Below are 21,417 nucleotides of genomic sequence, written 5' to 3'. Positions count from 1 at the left end.
GCTGGGGCATCAATATGCAATGATGATGACTATCAGTCACTTCTGATTGGTTGGTGAGATTTTGACCCATCCAGCTGGTTACAATTAATGGTTAAAGTAATAAATTACTTGCCATTTGTAATTGGGCTGCTGCAGGAAAGGAGCTTCCTGTTTAAATTGTAACCACTTGCCTGGTGTGGTCGTATCAAATGCGACCACACCAGGCTGGGCTTTTCCCTGACATGGTCACATCGAATGCGACCACTCAGAAACACCCACTGTGCAGCTGCTCGAAGAGAATCTTCCAGCAGCTGGCACTCTCAGAGGGACCTCCCAGCCACTCTGCTTACTTGTACCCTCCCCCTCAGTGCCTGCTGCGCAGCCAATCACTGCTGACTGGGCACCCCGCACCCCACAGCTGCAGAAAGGAGCAACCGCCGGGGAAATGTAGCTAAAGCTTTCCGCATACTTCCAGTGTATGCCTGGCAGCTGCAGATAGGAACAGCCACCGGGGAAATGCAAAGGCCACCATGTTACAATGGACCAATATGTTGGTCACCGATTGTTTCAAGATCAATATTTTTAAAAAGAAAAAAATATATATTTTTTTTATAAAATCTTGTTGGATACATTTTAAATAGATGTTTTTAACCACTTTCAATCATAAAAATAAAATAAAATTCTGAGGTATTTTTGCAAAAAATGATTAGAGGTTAAAGGCGTAAGCAGATGATGTGATGTTTTTATTTAGCTACATTTTATAAAGGAAATGCAACTAGTCTATCTTTTGTAAATAACATTATTAAATGACACTGCATTATATTGTGTACAAATAGGGTAATGTGACTAGCATTTACTAACAACTATGCATTATCCTTAAGCTTAAGTATATACACTTGTGCTCCTGACCTATCTTTGGACCAACTAGTGCTATGTTGAGGTACTGTAAACTCATCTTGAGAAGCATCAATCTCAATGCACATGCAAGTGCTATACGCTGTGTTTGTAGTGTGTCTTTTCTGAAGTACAAATGCGTCCAACTGTGGAAGAGCCCCGATGTGTCTGTGAGCTGTGTAATTTCAGTGTCAATGTTTTACAGCGCTCAGGCACATTTGCTTCTTTTTGATCTAAGGATCTTGTTACCTTTTTAAACCTGTTTCTAAAGTGATGTCACCTGTCATGTGTGGAGATATCCAACAGGTCCTAGGGGCAAATGTATCAAGCCTCCTAAAGAAGATGCCCATAGCCAGGGACGTACTGGCATACCTCCCAACATGACCCTCTCCAGGAGGGACACAATGCTCTGCTTCTGGACTTCCCTCTTAATTTATGATTGCCGGCACCTGTGTTGAACAGGTTAATGGATAAGAAAGGTGTTTCACTACAGGTGATGGCAATAATACAGTAAGAGGGAAGTCCAGGAGCAGAGCATTCTGTCCCTCCTGGAGAGGGTCATGTTGGGAGGTATGGACTGGGGCTCCGAATTGGCCCTGGCATGTGTGACGTACGCAGGGGCGCGCACAAGTCCCGGGAGGGGGGGGGGGGAGGGGGTAGCGCGGAGATGACGCACATGAGTAACGGACGTCCCGGGGGCGCACGCAGACATGACGCACAGGGGCGTGCCGCGAGTCAGGGGTTGTGGACTTGCAGCACACCCTCATTACCATGCAAACTCACTGATCAGGGAGCCGGAGGCTGCGCTGCTCGCGGCTTTCCTGGCTCTCTGTATGGCCGAACCGGCCCACCTGCCCATCGCCCCTTCTGGCATATGCCACAATTGCCAGATGGGCAGTCTGGCCCTGCCCATAGCAACCAATCAGCTTCTAGTTAGCATTTTGAAGAAAAGCTAGCTATAAGCTGATTGTTCCATGGGCAACTTCTGCACTTGATCACTTCTCACCACCTTAGAAGGTTTGATACATTAGTCCAGTGTACTGTAGCTCGCTAAAGGAATATGTATTGAAAGAATGAATATTGTATACATGAATCATCAGCTAATGACACTGAAAAGTATACATTGTTTTACACTGCACTGGGGAAATATCTCTATTTTACTCAACCCAGTGTTTTCATGACTGAGGTTACAGCTTGTGATAACTTTCTGCAGTAGACGCCCAGACCAATCAGCACGGATTCAGCCACCATCAAACAGGCAGTGGGCCCGGGCTGACATTCCTCTGCTCAGTTCCTTGTACCTCTTGAGGCCTTTCAGAAACTTGCTGCTTGGATGAAAGAGATGTTTCAGGCTCTTGGAAACTGAATGTTTTCTGCTCTGAGGCTGGTTCTTGAATGGTTCTGGAACGGAAGAACAACCAAACTCGATCTCTACACATCACGGAACATGCATGCAATTTTAGTGGACATCTACAGCAGGGGACAGAACCAGCACACACCTGTTTATGCTAATGAATATGTACTGTGTTGGAGCGCAGGTGCCTACAAACTGTCCCAATGAGACTGTGTTATAAGCAGTCTTATCAGTTGACGTGTGACAGTGAGAGAGCACCAATAACACTCATCCTATGGTCACTGAACGCTAGGAGCGCACTGTATGACTCACCATGACACACACAGTGCTGGTGACCTGTCTTCACCTGGTTCAGCAGAAGATCCAGGGCTTCGGCTTGACCTCGTCTTCTTGGTGCCCGACCATCATACTCACGCCAGTCTGGAGTAAATCAATGACATTTAGTTTGTATATTAAATGTATTATACATTTACATACTAATCCATTAACTCCATCGCCATTGTGGCTTTTCTCACCCCTAAGATGAGCCTGTGAGCCTAATTCAGACCTGGTCGCTGCAGCGCCAGTGTACGCAGGCTGAAGCCCAGTGAAGCGGGTGCACACAGGCCTTCATTCCGAGTTGATCGCTCGCTAGCTGCTCTTAGCAGCAGTGCAAATGCTAAGCCGCCGCCCTCTGGGAGTGTATCTTAGCTTAGCAGAAGTGCGAACGAAAGGATCGCAGCGCTGCTACAAAAAAAGATTGTGCAGTTTCAGAGTAGCTCGAGCCTAACTCCTACCTTGCCATCATTTCAGACTGTTTAGTTCCTGTTTTGACGTCACAAACACGCCCTGCGTTCAGCCAGCCACTCCCCCGTTTCCCCAGGCATGCCTGCGTTTGTATCTGACACGCCTGCGTTTTTCAGCACACTCCCGGAAAACGTCAGTTACCTCCCAGAAACGCCCCATTCCTGTCAATCACTCACCGATCAGCAGTGCGACTGAAAAGCGTCGTTAGACCTTGTGTGAAACTGCATCGGCTTTTGTGAAAGTACGTCGCGCGTGCGCACTGCGCGCCATACGCATGCGCAGAAATGCTGATTTTTAGCCTGATCGCTGCGCTGCGAACAACGGCAGCTAGCTATCAACTCGGAATGACCCCCACAGTGAGATGCAACGGCAGAGGCGGTCGCGTGGCGTGTCGGAGCCGCCTGGTTGGTGCGGTCTGCACAACGCAGGCGTGTCCGGACCATTTGCGGGGCGGTCTGCAGCGACTGCGTGACATCACACGCAGTTGCTGCGACCCTAAACATGAGGGGTATCCACCTGCCTTCGGCGTCCCCCACATGCCAAAGATTTTGATTGTAGATGTGCATTTATGTAACACATGCTGGTTATCTGCACTTTATATAAGCATATTTTGCATATTTTTTGGCTTGTATCAGAGACACCAGTAATGTGTCAGCAAGTATATACTTACTAGATGGGATTGCAAAAGCTGGAAGTGACGTTTCTGGGGGTCCCCATCCTTTCATATTGTATGCTGAAACTTGAACATAGTACCTTGTGCCCTAAAATGAAACAACAGTGTACACTTTAGTCAGGTGCATGGTTAAGGTGTATAACATGTGTACATACACACAATAGGGGAGATTTCTGAAAAATGCTTCAAAGATAAAAGTTTGGGGGTTTTGCATAGCAACCAATCAAATATTTGCTTTCATTTCCCAAAGTTTACCATGCGATTGGTTGCTATGGGCAACACCACTATCTATTGATAACATCTCCTTCTCTTCAGTTTTCCGTTGCCTGGGAGTCATACTGCACTCAGCTCTTCCCTCACCCCCTCATCCAGTCTCTATACCAATATTGCCAGTTATAATATTCCAAGATCCGACCCTTTCTACAGTATGTTACCAAAATTGTTATTCAAGTTCTCCTTATCTCTCACCTTGACTACTGTAACCTAGGCCACTCTGACCTACACATCTCCTGCCCTGACCCTCTTCACCCTGTCCTTAACTCTACTGCCTACCTCACACCTATCTCCTGCCACTTCCTATAGTACCTATGGAAAGCCCTCCTACACCAAATCAGATTTGCCTCCAGCCTTCAAACTTGCCCTTACAAATTGTTTCTTCATTGAAGCCTTCCACCCCTCGCTCTAATCCACAGCCTTTGCACTCCCCAAGTCTTCTCCTCACCCTCTATGCACCCACCCAGAGCCCCACCGTAGTTGTAGCTCTCATGAGCAGGGCCATCTCACTTTTGAGCCTGATTCAGAGATGATGCATGCTAGTGCCGCAGGTGGCGTCTTGTGTACATAGATGCCTCCTGCTGGCTTATCTGATCTGCTGCTGCAACCAAAAAGGCAGCATCGGATCATCTGCGTCAACATTGGCCATCTTAGTGACCCTCAAATCACTCAGGATGGCCGGTACTGTTATGCTGCTGGGCCGCGTGAAGCTGCGTCCAAGGATACAGTCAGTGGACTTGACACGCCCCTTTTCTCTGATATGCTGGCTGTGCCCGCCCCTTCCCCACCCTATGTCAGTCATGATGCGGCGTTTGTATACATTACTGAATTAGGCCGTCTCTACATAATTATGTATATATGCATGGAGCTTCATATGGCACTTGTGTGACTTTAGATTTAAAAAAAAAAATAACAACACTAAAATAAATATTTTATATATATATATATATATATATATTTATTCACAAGCACGTATACATTTATTTATCAAGCCACTAAAAATAGCAAGAAGTTCTCTGCGTACAATTAATATTTAAAGGAACAACTATTGGAAGAATGCTGGGCTCTATTATGTTTAGGACTGTAATCATCTAAGGGCTGGCAGACGCTCAGGAAGTGACCTGACGCTTAGAATGACTGAGTTATAACAAACACATTCTATATAACTTCCTGCACACATCCATCTTCAACCTCATGAGCTTTATCAGGAAATTAGTCAAATATCATGAATGTCTGTGACTCAGCACATAGTAGAGTTTAAGGAACTCGTATATAACTAGGATTGAAATCTCAGGACACATTTGCTATGCAGAATGCATGAGCAATCAGGGTATGCATTAACTTTCAGTGCCGGCCTCTGCATTGAATGATTCCTTATTCTTGTATTAATCTCCACTGCATTATTTTGCCAGTAGATTACACACTCCTCATTCTATGACATACCACGTAATGATAGTGTAAGGAGATATCATGTGCCCAGCCGGGGCTGTAGGTCTTGGGTAACGCTGGATGACGGAGAGCGAGGAGGACGCACAGACAGCTGTCATGCAGTTCCCAGAAAGAGAAAACGGCTTAGCCCTCCACCCTTACAGGCCTGTGACCGTGTTAGCTGTAGGGGCTGATCCATGGGGATGGAAAAGATGACTGAGTGGAGTCACAGCTCCTGTTCTTCAATTAGCCATGGAGCTGGTGAGAGCGTTTTGATCTGTGTAGGTGGCGGATGGCCAAGTCTTGATTTATTATGAGTGCAGCTATGCCTGAGGGGGGGATTGGGGCTGGGGTGCCAATAAAGCAGTGGGAGTAAAGGGTCTGCAAATCAAGACAGACCCTGGTCTGAGACACTTTTCCTTTTAAATGTTTTTTTTTTTTTTAATTGAGACACACAAAGAGAAATGCAGCAAAGACTCCAGTAGGGAATATAGTAGTAGAAGTTATGTAAAGAAAAGACACTGACCGGTATTTGCAGGGACTGGCAATTGTTTCCCATGCAGAGCAACTTGTAAATCACCATTCACCTGCTGCAGCGTCTACTTCCCATCTGCTCTGCCACTGTCTCGTCTTCATCAGACAGGGCGGCTCTGCTGGGGATATGCTTGTGCTGATTATTATAACTGCTATAATGAGCATGACTTAGTGCTACCCCCCGAAGGCCCTCACTGCATAATACATAAAGAAACGTGTTTCTGTATTCACTGGCCCATGCTGAATGCCAGAAAAACACAGTTCAGTGATTAAAACAGAATATCTAACACATTTCTCTATACTGGGAGATGAGGTTTAATTGTGGAATTCAATTATTTTTTTAGGTGCCCAAAAAAGGAAGGAGCTATTCAGTTCTTATGCTGATCGTGTGCCCATCATTTCTGCTTGCGCCCTTCAGAGGGTGCGGTCGGAAATGCGTGAAACATCTGGATTTGGGCGCCCATACTGCATTTTACAGCAGCATGCCGCTTTACATGGCTAAACCCAGAGTATTTGGTCACAACAAGCATGATATGTAATGGGAGTGCAAAAAAAATTGAATTTCCACCTAAGGGGGTATCCTATTTGCAGCGGTAATTTACCCCTGCGAATAGGTTTGCCAAGGGCTATCCAATTAGTCCCAATAACTGGCATTTATCGTCACGATTACACCTGGGATTGAGAATTTATCCCAGATCCCGTGTGTTATCGCAGAATAGTGGGTTCTTTTTTCGGACGATAAAAAAGGTCTATAATTGGATCACCCGATAATAACCATTGGTCAAAAATTGTTGTATTTATCAGGCTGTTTTTATCGGCCGAAAAATGATGGCAGCTAATTGCCCTCCACTGTAGCTTTGCTATAGGGACCTAGAACATGTAGAATTGCCAGATCCAGTTTAAAGAAAAACCAGGTTTGAGCAAGTATCTAATACAGACCTGAACTCAACAAAATCGACAACAATTAATTTGGAAAATAAATCCATCAAATGGTTTATTTGGGTTAATAGTTACTTACTGAAACAAGACCTCGGATGTTGAACTGCAGGTTCCTCACATTTTCGATGACCACTTCCCCCACATTCGGAGAGAAGGACGATGACAAGCTCCATTCCACTGCATGATAACACACAGAGACATATATCTAAATACTCACTCTCATTCCAGGCATTGCTTGCTGAATGCCAGTCATAGGTGTTAGTGTTGAGCAATGGGAGTGATTACAGATAGTGACTTACATGAATGAATGGATAGTGATGACCCGGCTGGTGAAAGTTTACAGTGTAGGACGTTAGGAAAGCTTATGAGATATAAATTATTTGGATTTAGAAGGACTCAGGAAAATATGGATTAGGCCTATTAAACATGTAAGTCTTAAGAAAATGCTGACAGGATTCAGACCTGAGGAGGAGACTGATGCTAGGGAGATTGGGATGCAGTCAATTTACCTACAATTAAAATACCGACAACCATTGACCGATGGTCAAAATACCGACAAGGTCAAAATATTGACAATTAAAATGTCAACAGGTCAAAAAGTTGACTTGAGTTTTTCATGATTTTTTTCATCGAGACCTACTTGTTCATAAGAGGCGCCATGCCCGAACCATGGCGAGCCACGCGAGGGGACGCGGTACACTTATATGGTGTCCATGTCGACCTATTTCGACATACGCATCAAAAAACAATGAAAAATTGTGTCAACTTTTTTGACCTATTTGGGTGGGTTATATTGTTTCTGTGCTGGGTAAATACTGGCTGCTTTATTTTTACACTGCAATTTAGATTTCAGTTTGAACACACACCACCCAAATCTAACTCTCTCTGCACATGTTACATCTGTCCCACCTGTACTGCAATATGGTTTTGCCCAATTGCTAACTTTTTGGTTTGCTAACAACTCTGAATAAGCCCCTTATTAATGTAAACTAGGCAAACTTATTGACATGGCACCCAAGCCAAAGTAAGGTCTCCTACCTTTCCTAATACACCATATTCTATTTGTTTTAATGCCAGGAGTAATAGGGACCTTTGCCCACACATGCGCAGGCACAGTGCCAGCGTCTGTTCCGTACCCATAACAAGTATACAAGTACATGCGCTCTGCTTCCCTTCCTCTGTACCTAGTACCTGGCCCTTATCATCTTAATAACCAGTGTCAGAAAATCATTCACCAATTGCGCCCATTATTCACCTAGCAACCACGTAACGTTACAGATACTAAAATACTAAATATTATGGCAGAATAAGGTTTTAGAAATCATTATTGATGGCTACCTTTGTATTTTGTGACGACAGCAGAGTTCACGCTCAGGGGCTCCTGGAATGACACCTGCAGTGTTGTGCTGCTGGTTACGGCCAGACGAACGTTGGTTGGATGATCCGGCGCACCTGTCAGGCAGAATGAGCTCATTATCTACACGTTAGTCTGCCACAACTGACTCAGGCATATAGCTGCACTCTGACGCACTCAGGCACAGGCTAAGTAAGATCAATTTGTTGCTGAGTAGACTTGACTTACATGCATGCTCAAACCCTGCCTTCATGCGCTTGTAGAGCCGGTACCGCCACTCCCAGGACTTGAGCTGTTTCTCTTTTTCGGAACAATCTGCATTCGGAGCCTCGTTTACCACTTGGGCCGTAAGGTCATTCACCCTCTGCTCAGCCTCCCGGACCAGCGTGGACAGATGGAGCGATCGGCTTTCCAAGCTCATAACTACACAGAGAAAGAATGTCTGAAGCTAAAATTGAATGCAATTTTTTTTTTTTTATAAAACAGACCTGGCTTAAGAAACACTGAAAAGGATACTAAGTAAAAATATATGTGAAAGCCATCCGCTGTGTCTAGACAACATGTGCACTTTAAAGAGTAACAAGGCCACACTGAAGATTTACTATAGCTTGTACAACAGACTAGTGGAGGTGTTGCCCATAGCAACCAATCAGAATTGTTTTCTAGGATATTATAGAGAAATGATAATTAGACTCTTAATTGGTAATTTCATTTTTAGAAGCTTTAGTAAATCTACCCCCTAGAATCTGTATACAGTACAGTCATTAGTGTCAGGTACATGGCAGAGACATACGTTATCTAAACCATCCTTTTCAAGTTTATCTACGAACTATTGCCCTCATTCCCAGTTGATCGCTCGCTGCCGTTTTTCGCAGCATATCGATCAGGCTAAAAATCGGCTGATCTGCGCATGCGTATGGGCCGCAGGGCGCACGCGCCAAGTAATTTCACACAAAATATGCAATTTTACACAGGGCCGAGCAACGCTTTTCAGTCGCTCTGCTGATCGGTGAGTGATTGACAGGAAGTGGGTGTTTCTGGGCGGAAACTGACCGTTTTCCAGGAGTGTGCTAAAAAACGCAGGTGTGTCAGACCAAAACACAGGAGTGGCAGGAGAAACGGGGGAGTGGCTGGCCAAACGCAGGGCGTGTTTGTGACGTCAAACCAGGAACTAAACAATCTGCAGTCATCGCAAGATAGGAGTAGGTCTGGAGCTACTCAGAAACTGCAGGAAAAGATTTTCGAGCAATTCTGCTAATCTTTCGTTCGCACTTCTGCTAAGCTAAGATACACTCCCAGAGGGCGGCGGCCTAGCGTGTGCAATGCTGCTAAAAGCAGCTAGTGAGCGAACTCGGAATGAGGGCCTATAGCCAGGCGTTTGTATTCCATCTTCATACAACGATATAAAGTATGTTGTATGCCGCATACCTCCCAACTGTCTCTATTTTCACGGGACAGTCCCATCTTTTGGGCATTGTCCCGCTGTCTCACCAGCGGGCCACCGTGGTCGTGGTGGGGGCAAATGGTAGACTCCTGTTACTGGAGAATAGTGGTGAATAGATGCTGTTCACATGCACACAGCTTCTAGGAGACAGAGGGGCTGGGGGCATGCCAGCAGCTCACAGAGTGCTAGGCATGCCCCTACAGTGACAGAAATGGGAGGCGTGGCTTGTGATTGCAACATTTCCGTGAAGCCACACCCCCTTTGCTGAGGTCATGCCCCCTTTTGAACACAGAAGAAAACTTGAATGTTGGGAGGCATGATGGTGTAAAAATAAGAATGATGACAGTAGGCATCAACAGCAATGAACAATGAGGCAGAGGCGTAGCTAGAAATGATAGAGCCTAGGCGAGAAGCCTTGTGACCAAATGAACCAAAATATTTTCATCCCAGCAGCCCCCTCTATGTCCTGGGCGGCTGCCCTTTTTACACAGCCCGAGTAACGGCCCTGCAGTGAGGAGTGAATTAGGCCATAAACGATGTGGTCAGTAAAACAATGGGGCGGAGGGAGCTCCAGCTCCAGGCCAAAACATAAAAACAGGCCCATTATTACGGCAGTATGATGATGGCCAGCTGCCTAGCTGTCCACACAGTCAGACATGAATCATGAGTATTAATTGTAGTTCTAGTTTCTCACAGAATTCAGCAATTTGTATATTTAGGCAGACGGTGGTGCTTATAGTGTAGGGGATGTACACGCCCACATGGCTCTGGCCACTCCCACACAGGACTGGTCACACCCACACAGCACTAGTCGCAGCTCCTCTCTTCCTCAGTATAGGCCCATTTTCATCCCCAGTCCCACGTGGCCCTTAATCCGGCCCTGAATCTTTGCACTGGTTGTACAGAAACTTAATTCTCTTTCATCCATATTACTCACAGTGTGGACTTTCCTTGGCCCCAGCTTGCAGCAATGTCTTAGCTATTGGAGCATTGTTGGTCATGATCGCTATGTCAAGTGGAAGAAGGCCCTCACTGTTGGGGGTGTTGAGATCCAGCTCTTCCACACTGTATTGCTTCAGTAATTCTTGCACCCGGTCAAGATCTTGCAGTTCAACTGCGTCAAACAGAGCAGCATTACCCTGAAACTGCAATAAAATGAATAAAGAACATTATTAATAGTACACATTGGGAATTTAAGCCAATCTCATAGGTCAAACTTGTGTTAGCGATGGTGATGGAAGCTATGAAAGAGAAATCACCACTCATGGTAAGTGCATGGAGAGTATGAAAGGATCAGCTAATGAGGGTCTTAGCAGTGATGTTTAGGAGTAGCAGGGTCATGTGTTCTAGACATACAAGGCATGACTTCCGTAGCCTCTCCTTTTCATTCCGTGCTGCCAAACTGCCTTCATCAAACGACGTGTAATTCACCCGGAACTTCCCAGACAGGTTTCTGTAGAGTCTCTTGGCAGCATTGGGTGAAGAGGGCCCTGCCGGCTTCTTGGTCTGTGCCAGCTGAAGGTCCCTCATCTGCTGCGTCATTTTTGGTGAGGAAGACCTGAGCAAAAAAGACATAAAAGGATAGGAGAGTCTAATATCATGGACCGTGTACCAACATTCTGGTGTCTGCTGCTTTATTATACATGACAGACTGGTGAGAAAACTAACAAGTGGCTGAGGATTTGCAGGTGTCTGCTCAGCAACGCGACTGAGATACTGGTCCATGTAGCAGTGCCCAGTACCGAGTTTCTCATCCCTGCGCAACAGTCTCCACATGCACCGGAGGTTATTTCAGTATATTAGTGACAGCTGACACATATGTGAAGGCATAGGTGTGCCTACATGGGGTCCAGAGTTTGCCCAGGCACAGCTGAATGTCAGACACCGCCACCATGCTTTGTGAGCATTTCAAATGAGATGTCAGTGTCAGCGAGTACACTTCGCATCCTAATTGTCCTCGCACCCACATGGGGTGTCTACCGCTTATGCGGTGGTCTTCGGAAACATGGCGTCCGGCCCATGTTCCTGGTGATTTTTCTACTGCCATGCACAAATCTCAGTGAAAATTGCCACTGCTCCTTTTTCCTGAGGATTTCTGCTGTTGCTGCAGCACCAACTCGGGATTCTGGAGAGGTAAGTAAAATTATGTCAATGCAGGGTGTGCACTCCTGGACCCAGGGTTCCACGTAAACCGCACACCCTGCATCCATTACAGATATGCCAATGTACAGTATGATCACAGGTAAGTGAAAGGGTTGGGGGGGTATTGATGGGATATATGATGATATGGGAAGAGATTGGGAGGGGAAATTATATGGGGACCAATTCGGAGGGCGTGATGTTGATGATACAGAGGTTTGATGACATGAAAATAGTGCTAGCTCTGCTCATAGTTACCCTTTAGATATCACTGGGTGTACACTGCTCTCCCCATGTATGGTTGTAGGCAACACATTCAGTCTCCGGCGTAGAACATAGCCACAGACAGCACACCATGGGGTAAATGTATGAAGCAGTGATAACAGTGGAGAAATGAGCCAGTGGATAAGTTTCCCATGGCAACCAATCAGCATTGACGGAACATTTATAATTTGCATACTATAATATTATACAGAGCAGCTGATTGGTTGCCACGGGCAACTTCTCCACTGGCTCACATCTCCATTTTTATCACTGCTTCATACATTTACCCAAAAGAGTGGCAAATCACTAGAATTCCACAGGGAACATTCTGTAATAATTTCTCAAATAAACTAACTGACAGTCTGCGCTCATCTTACTCCCAAATACATTTCAGCAATTTGCAAGCGTGTGAAATAGTAAAATATATAAGCAGCGGGTGGATGGTTTGTAAGCTCTCACGAGCAGGGCCCACTCCCCTCATGTGCTTTTTCTTTTCTAACTTGGTGGGGAGGGTATCCAATTAGCCATAATAACGCGGTTTCGTGATAAAAACAGGGCTTTTTCAGTCATCAGACTGGATTTGTTAGGGGGCGACATTCTGTAAGGGCAATAAGAATGGCTATAGCGGCAGTGGTAGCGGGAACCCAAGCATCGCAACCTAATAGCATGCTACTCAGTCTAGATACCAATAAAGCTTTTGACTCTGTGGCATGGCCACATCTGTTTGCGGTACTAGACAGGAGAGGTTTTGACACGATTTTTATTGATTTAATTAAATATTTTTATACCCAACCCAAAACATCTTTATTAATTAATGGAGTGAGGGGAGACCACATACACATGTTTAGGGGAACACGCCAGGGATGCCCATTATCCCCCTTATTGTTCAATCTCTGTATAGACCCTCTGTTCCGCATTCTACAATCTTGGACGGAATTCAAGGGCATAAAGGTGGGTGGGGTAGAAATGAAACTATCGGCCTTTGCGGACGATGTATTATTATATATAGACGATCCAAAAAATGTCTCTACAAAAAATTTTAGGGAAACTGGAAGAATTTGGTGAAATCTCAGGATTCACAGTTAATCTGGCTAAATCAGTGGGTCTTTGTCTGCATCCCTGCATTACCACTCCGCATTGGGGACAACTGATTGCGGTGAGGTGGGCGAGATCATACATTGACTACTTAGGTATTCGCCTTCCCAAACGTCCGGCAGAGCTATACAGATTGAACATCTCTACGGTATTAACGGATACGGCAAGGGAGCTAGAGGGTTAGGCACACTTGATGCTGTCATATGTGGGGAGAGCGAATCTCATTAAAATGGTGACATTTCCAAGATGGTTGTATATATTACAGGCTTTGCCTCTTCTCTTATCTCAAAAGGATATTGGTTCATTGAACGCCCACTTTAGAAAATTTATCTGGGGAGCTAAAACACCACGAATAGGGATGATAAAATTGCAACAACTGGTTGCCAATGGAGGTATTACTTTTCCTAATATTTTATATTATAATAAAGCGGCGATATTGAGATATCTGCAAGATTGGTTGTCTGAAACTGACCTATATGTTAACACTTCTCTAGAAAAACAGTTTTTAACTAACTGCAACTTGACGGGACTGCTGCAGCTACATGATAGAGAAGTAGAAGACAATGGGGCAGATGTATTAACCTGGAGAAGGCATAAGGAAGTGATAAACCAGTGATATGTGCAAGGTGATAAAGGCACCAGCCAATCAGCTCCAATATGTAAATTAACAGTTAGGATCTGATTGGCTGATGCCTTTATCACCTTGCACATATCACTGGTTTATCACTTCCTTATGCCTTCTCCAGGTTAATACATCTGCCCCAATATACGTAATAACTAGTGATGTGCACCGGAAATTTTTCGGGTTTTGTGTTTTGGTTTTGGATTTGGTTCCGCGGCCGTGTTTTGGATTCGGATGCGTTTTGGCAAAACCTCCCTGAAATTTTTTTGACGGATTCGGGCGTGTTTTGGATTCGGGTGTTTTTTTACAAAAAACCCTCAAAAACATCTTAAATCATAGAATTTGGGGGTCATTTTGATCCCATAGTATTATTAACCTCAATAACCATAATTTACACTCATTTTCAGTCTATTCTGAACACCTCACACATCACAATATTATTTTTAGTCCTAAAATTTGCACCGAGGTCGCTGGATGGCTAAGCTAAGCGACACAAGTGGCCGACACAAACACCTGGCCCATCTAGGAGTGGCACTGCAGTGTCAGGCAGGATGGCACTTCAAAAAAATTGTCCCCAAACAGCACATGATGCAAAGAAAAAAAGAGGCGCACCAAGGTAGCTGTGTGACTAAGCTAAGCGACACAAGTGGCCGACACAAACACCTGGCCCATCTAGGAGTGGCACTGCAGTGTCAGGCAGGATGGCACTTCAAAAAAATAGTCCCCAAACAGCACATGATGCAAAGAAAAAAAGAGGCACAATGAGGTAGCTGTGTGACTAAGCTAAGCGACCCAAGTGGCCGACACAAACACCTGCCCACCTAGGAGTGGCACTGCAGTGTCAGACAGGATGGCACTTCAAAAAAAATAGTCCCCAAACAGCACATGATGCAAAGAAAAAAAGAGGCGCACCAAGGTCGCTGTGTGACTAAGCTAAGCGACACAAGTGGCCGACACAAACACCTGGCCCATCTAGGAGTGGCACTGCAGTGTCAGACAGGATAGCACTTCAAAAAAATAGTCCCCAAACAGCACATGATGCAAAGAAAAAAAGAGGCGCAATGAGGTAGCTGTGTGACTAAGCTAAGCGAAACAAGTGGCCGACACAAACACCTGGCCCATCTAGGAGTGGCACTGCAGTTTTCTAGCGAGAGGATGAGTGCTTCCATCCTCATGTGAATCTGAACCACTAGCCATGAACATAGGCCAGGGCCTCAGCCGTTCCTTGCCACTCCGTGTCGTAAATGGCATATTGGCTAGTTTACGCTTCTCATCAGACGCTTTCAATTTTGATTTTTGGGTCATTTTACTGAAGTTTTGTTTTTTGGATTTTACATGCTCTCTACTATGACATTGGGCATCGGCCTTGGCAACGACGTTGATGGCATTTCATCGTCTCGGCCATGACTAGTGGCAGCAGCTTCAGCACGAGGTGGAAGTGGATCTTGATCTTTCCCTATTTTAACCTCCACATTTTTGTTCTCCATTTTTTAATATGTGGAATTATATGCCAGTATCAATAGCAATGGCCTACTACTATATATACTACGCACAACTGAAATGCACCAGAGGTATGGATGGATAGTATACTTGACGGCACAGAGGTAGGTAGAGCAGTGGCCTTCCGTACCGTACTGCTATATATACTGGTGGTCACTGTCAGCAAACTGCAAAACTAAAATGCACCACAGGTATAGAATCTAGATGGATAGTATACTTGACGACACAGAGGTAGGTAGAGCAGTGGCCTTCCGTAACGTACTGCTATATATACTGGTGGTCACTGTCAGCAAAACTCTGCACTGTACTCCTCCTATATAATATACTGGTGGTCCCCGGTCCCCACAATAAAGCAGTGTGAGCACAGATATATGCAGCACACTGAGCACAGATATGGAGTGTTTTTCAGGCAGACAACGTAAACTGGTGGTCACTGGTCAGCAAAACTCTGCACTGTACTCCTCCTATATAATATACTGGTGGTCCCCAGTCCCCACAATAAAGCAGTGTGAGCACAGATATATGCAGCACACTGAGCACAGATATGGAGTGTTTTTCAGGCAGACAACTTATACTGGTGGTCACTGGTCAGCAAAACTCTGCACTGTACTCCTCCTATATAATATACTGGTGGTCCCCAGTCCCCACAATAAAGCAGTGTGAGCACAGATATATGCAGCACACTGAGCACAGATATGGAGTGTTTTTCAGGCAGACAACGTATACTGGTGGTCACTGTCAGCAAAACTCTGCACTGTACTCCTCCTATATAATATACTGGTGGTCCCCAGTCCCCACAATAAAGCAGTGTGAGCACAGATATATGCAGCACACTGAGCACAGATATGGAGTGTTTTTCAGGCAGACAACGTATACTGGTGGTCACTGTCAGCAAAACTCTGCACTGTACTCCTCCTATATAATACTGCTGGTCCCCAGTCCCCACAATAAAGCAGTGTGAGCACAGATATATGCAGCACACTGAGCACAGATATGGAGTGATTTTCAGGCAGACAACGTATACTGGTGGTCACTGTCAGCAAAACTCTGCACTGTACTCCTCCTATATAATATACTGGTGGTCCCCAGTCCCCACAATAAAGCAGTGTGAGCACAGATATATGCAGCACACTGAGCACAGATATGGAGTGTTTTTTTCAGGCAGACAACGTATACTGGTGGTCACTGTCAGCAAAACTCTGCACTGTACTCCTCCTATATAATACAGCTGCTCCCCAGTCCCCACAATTAAACAGTGTGAGCACAGATATATGCAGCACACTGAGCACAGATATGGAGTGTTTTTCAGGCAGATAACATATACTGGTGGTCACTGTCAGCAAAACTCTGCACTGTACTCCTCCTATATAATACAGCTGCTCCCCAGTCCCCACAATTAAACAGTGTGAGCACAGATATATGCAGCACACTGAGCACAGATATGGAGTGTTTTTCAGGCAGACAACATATACTGGTGGTCACTGTCAGCAAAACTCTGCACTGTACTCCTCCTATATAATACAGCTGCTCCCCAGTCCCCACAATTAAGCAATAAGCACAAATATTTGCATCAACATTAATAAACGGAGAGGACGCCAGCCACGTCCTCTCCCTAACATTTCCAATGCACGAGTGAAAATGGCGGCGACGCGCGGCTGCTTATATAGAATCCGAATCTCGCGAGAATCCGACAGCGGGATGATGACGTTCAGGCGCGCTCGGGTTAACCGAGCCATACGGGAGAATCCGAGTATGCCTCTGACCCGTGTAAAATGGGTGAAGTTCGGGGGGGTTCGGTTTCCGAGGAACCGAACCCGCTCATCACTAGTAATAACCCCTTATTATGGACTACAAAACGTATTTGGCATATACTCCGACATAGACAAGTCTTAAACTCCTATAACTCCCTTTTTTCACAATTCCTACACAATCCTGATTTTCAGGGTGGGTTGGCGGCATCACCATATGATAGACTAAAATCAGAAGGACTACATAACGTGGGGACACTTTTAAACAAAGATACTAAAGCACCTCTTTCGTATACGCAAGCTTCGGAGAGGTTCCCGAGTTTCCAAAGATACCCTTTTGCCTATATGCAGGCTAAGCACTATGCTATGTCGGTGATAGGCAAATTATCTGACAATGACTGGAATAATTATTTAGATGTGCTGCTAAAATCTGACTTGACAGTAAAGGGAGCGATCTCACACCACTATACTTTCCTGAGGCAGAATATTAACCATAATCATATTCAGTCGGTTATGAACTCTTGGGTACGCATTATTCCCTTTTTGACATGTGATGGATTGTTGAGAACACTATGCTGGTCGAGAAAAACAATTCCGGCGATTCAATATCAGGAAATGTTTTTATATGGGCAATATTCGGTATGTTACAGAAAGAGCAACAAATAGGGAGGGGATGCAAACGCTTGTTATTAATTATAAGTGCGACCGCCCGTAAAGCTATCTTGCAGACATGGATTGTGGCAACTCCCCCCACCCTGAAACTGTTTAAAGATAAACTGCACCATGTATTCAACATGGAGTGGATTGACACTATGGGGGTAATTCCAAGTTGATCGCAGCAGGAATTTTGTTAGCAGTCAGGCAAAACCATGTGCACTGCAGGGGGGGCAGATGTAACATGTGCAGAGAGAGTTAGATTTGGGTGGGGTGTGTTCAATCTGCAATCTAATTTGCAGTGTAAAAACAAAGCAGCCAGTATTTACCCTGCACAGAAACAAAATAACCCACCCAAATCTAACTCTTTCTGCACATTATATCTGCCTCCCCTGCAGTGCACATGGTTTTGCCCAACTGCTAACAAAATTCCTGCTGCGATCAACTTGGAATTACCCCCTATGTTGGAAAAAGAGAAGCCTTCGGCTGGGTTCTTTGGAACCTGGGAAAGCTATATCGATACTCTGCCGTTTGACATGCGTTCCAGAATACATGATTCCCTGAAACTCACGCATTGATACGCTATTCGGGAACTAACCGGGGATCCACGGGTAAATATATTATCCTGATTACCCTACTAAGCCCATTACGTCATTGGGACGAAAGGGTGGATTGGGACGAGGAGGGTCGGAAGGAATTATTTCCTAAACACATAGGGGTATATTTACTAAAATTCGTATTTTTCAGAATGAGGTTAAAGTTCAAACACGAATGACATCGAAAGTGTAAATTTGCAACTTTTTGAATTTATTACGACTAATTTACTAAGCTGTCGTATTCTGCATTTTCGTGTTTTCCGATGTCGATGTCATTCGTATTTTTTGGCAGTGTTTTACGGGAGTGAATAGTAAAACACTGCCGACATAAACACAATGAATCTCGGCCGGATCTGTGAGATCCGTGCAGGGCTTCATTGTGCACCTTTCGCAAAAAAAAATAACATTGTTACAAATCTAAAAAAAAAAATGCGTGGGGTCCCCCCCCCCTCCCCTCCCCCATTAGCAAAACCAGCCTCGGGCTCTTTGAGCCGGTCCTGGTTGACAAAATATGGGGGGAAAAATGACAGGGGTTCCCCCATATTTCATAACCCAGCACCGGGCTCTGCGCCTGGTCCTGGTTCAAAAAATACGGGGGACAAAAAGCGTAGGGGTCCCCCGTATTTTTTAAACCAGCACCGGGCTCCACTAGCCAGGTAAATAATGCCACAGCCGGGGGACACTTTTATACTGGTGCCGGCGGCCCTGGCATTACATACCCAACTAGTCACCCCTGGCGGGGTACCCTGGAGGAGTGGGAACCCCTTAAATCAAGGGGTCCCCCCCTCCAGCCACCCAAGGGCCAGGGGTGAAGCCCGAGGCTGTCCCACCCATCCTAGGGCGGGGCGGATGGGGGGCTGATAGCCTTGTGTAAAAAATGAGAATATTGTTTTTAGTAGCAGTACTACAAATCCCAGCAAGCCTCCCCCGCAAACTGGTACTTGGAGAACCACAAGTAAACTTATACTGTCACGGTCACTTATACTGTCCAAGCTGGTACTTGGAGAACCACAAGTAAACTTATACTGTCACGGTGTGTGTGTCCTGTTTTTTTGGGGGTATTTTTTTAGTAGTAGTACTACAGGTACCAGCGGGCCCGGTTTTCCACCGCATGCAGTGGAAAACTGGGCCCGCTGGTACCTGTAGTACTACTACTAAAAAATACCCCCAAAAAAACAGGACACACACACCGTGACAGTATAAGTTTATTACATACATGCACACCTCCAAACATACATACTTACCTATGTTCACACGAGGCTCGGTCCTCTTCTCCATGTAGAATCCTCGGGGTACCTGTGAAAAAAATTATACTCACATAATCTGTCTGATGAGCGGATTCGGTTTTACTCGGTTTTACTCGGTTCTCAAAACGAATCTTATTGGCTCACTGATGTCACGTGTTTTGGATAGCCAATAAGATTCGGTTTTGAGAACCGAGTAAAACCGAATCCGCTCATCAGACAGATTATGTGAGTATAATTTTTTTCACAGGTACCCCGAGGATTCTACATGGAGAAGAGGACCGAGCCTCGTGTGAACATCGGTAAGTATGTATGTTTGGAGGTGTGCATGTATGTAATAAACTTATAATGTCACGGTGTGTGTCTCCTGTTTTTTGTTGGATATTTTTTTAGTAGTAGTACTACAGGTACCAGCGGGCCCGGTTTTCCACCGCATGCTGGTACTTGTGGTTCTCCAAGTACCAGCTTGCGGGGGAGGCTTGCTGGGATTTGTAGTACTGCTACTAAAAACAATATTCTCATTTTTTACACAAGGCTGTCAGCCCCCCATCCGCCGCCCTTGGATGGGGGGGACAGCCTCGGGCTTCACCCCTGGCCCTTGGGTGGCTGGAGGGGGGGACCCCTTGATTTAAGGGGTTCCCACTCCTCCAGGGTACCCCAGCCAGGGGTGACTAGTTGGGTATGTAATGCCAGGGCCGCAGGGACCTAGATAAAAGTGTCCCCCGGCTGTGGCATTATGTACCAGGCTAGTGGAGCCCGGTGCTGGTTTAAAAAATACGGGGGACCCCTACGCTTTTTGTCCCCCGTATTTTTTGAACCAGGACCAGGCGCAGAGCCCGGTGCTGGTTGATTAAATATGGGGGAACCCCTGACATTTTTTCCCCCATATTTTTTCAACCAGGTCCAGCTCAAAGAGCCCGAGGCTGGTTTTGCTTAGGAGGGGGGACCCCACGCATTTTTTTCCTGAAAATTTAACACTTTCCCACCCCTTCCCACTGATAAACAGTCGTATTTGACCGATGGTGTATTCATTCGTATTGTTTTTCTTTGACTTCCAAAAAAATACGAATGCCCTCATCACTGCCGAGATTTGAGTTTAGTAAATTCCCGAGATGACACTTTGAAGAAAAAACACCATCTCGGTCAAAATCGGGAGCTTAGTAAATATACCCCATAGTCTTATGGGAATGGACATTGAACTTTATTCTTGTATAACAAATGTATTTCTTTCTTATTTGAATATGGTGCTGATTCGGACTATCTGTATGGTATGTTTGGATAATTTCATGGCGGATGCTATGTACGACGCTTCACACGAAAACGTTTTGTCATACATCTTTTTATTATTAAGAAAACTATACATTATGGAATTTTATGTGTTTCAATAAAAAATTATAATAAAAAAAAAAACACAGGGCTTTTAACCGCTTTTGTGATAACTCAGTATCCAATTAGCTGCGAAAATTTATCAGCAAAAAGTCTCCATAGGGTTTATCACAAATTTTCCTTCACCATCTCTGAGCTGGTGATAAGTAGTGCAAAATCCCTATCTTAAGGTAACAATATGGGGATTTGGTTCAGAACCCCTGGGACACCACCCTGAATGACTAATTAGGCACTAAGTTGTTTTTAATTATTTTCAATTGGCCAATAATGACATGTAATTTTTGGGGTCAAAAAATGCAGTGTTGGGAATTGGGGTACAAGCTATGGGACAGGTACAGTATATTGGGGTGCTTTATGAGTGGAACAAGTGTTTTTAGACTTGCAAGTGGGAGTAATCGGTCTGTTTCTACTTTTTCTAAAAGTGTCCTAAAATGACTTAAATATTAATTTATACCCATTTTCATGTATCCCAAATTTGATGAGAGCACTTATTTTGCTTAAATAAAATAGC

At 45.0% G+C, this 21,417-nt stretch overlaps 1 protein-coding gene across 8 annotated transcripts in view; it reads right to left on the bottom strand.

The window, feature by feature from the left end:
- Window positions 1-21,417, bottom strand: part of LOC134945416 (ankyrin repeat and fibronectin type-III domain-containing protein 1-like) — a 1,003,308-nt gene that overhangs the window by 74,605 nt on the left and 907,286 nt on the right. For all 8 annotated transcript variants that reach the window (XM_063934677.1, XM_063934674.1, XM_063934676.1 and 5 more), the window contains 8 exons: window positions 11,015-11,216; window positions 10,596-10,803; window positions 8,443-8,637; window positions 8,199-8,312; window positions 6,940-7,037; window positions 3,684-3,774; window positions 2,540-2,647; window positions 2,175-2,274 (listed from right to left, as the gene is read on the bottom strand). In XM_063934677.1, coding sequence (XP_063790747.1) covers window positions 2,175-2,274; window positions 2,540-2,647; window positions 3,684-3,774; window positions 6,940-7,037; window positions 8,199-8,312; window positions 8,443-8,637; window positions 10,596-10,803; window positions 11,015-11,216 — 1,116 coding nt within the window. The remainder of the gene's footprint in view (window positions 1-2,174; window positions 2,275-2,539; window positions 2,648-3,683; window positions 3,775-6,939; window positions 7,038-8,198; window positions 8,313-8,442; window positions 8,638-10,595; window positions 10,804-11,014; window positions 11,217-21,417) is intronic.

The sequence above is a fragment of the Pseudophryne corroboree genome, chromosome 7 (genome assembly GCF_028390025.1).
Source record: "Pseudophryne corroboree isolate aPseCor3 chromosome 7, aPseCor3.hap2, whole genome shotgun sequence".
Lineage (NCBI taxonomy): Eukaryota > Metazoa > Chordata > Amphibia > Anura > Myobatrachidae > Pseudophryne > Pseudophryne corroboree.
The sequence above is the reverse complement of the archived record's forward strand: the minus strand, read 5'-3'. Positions and strand labels throughout refer to the sequence as shown.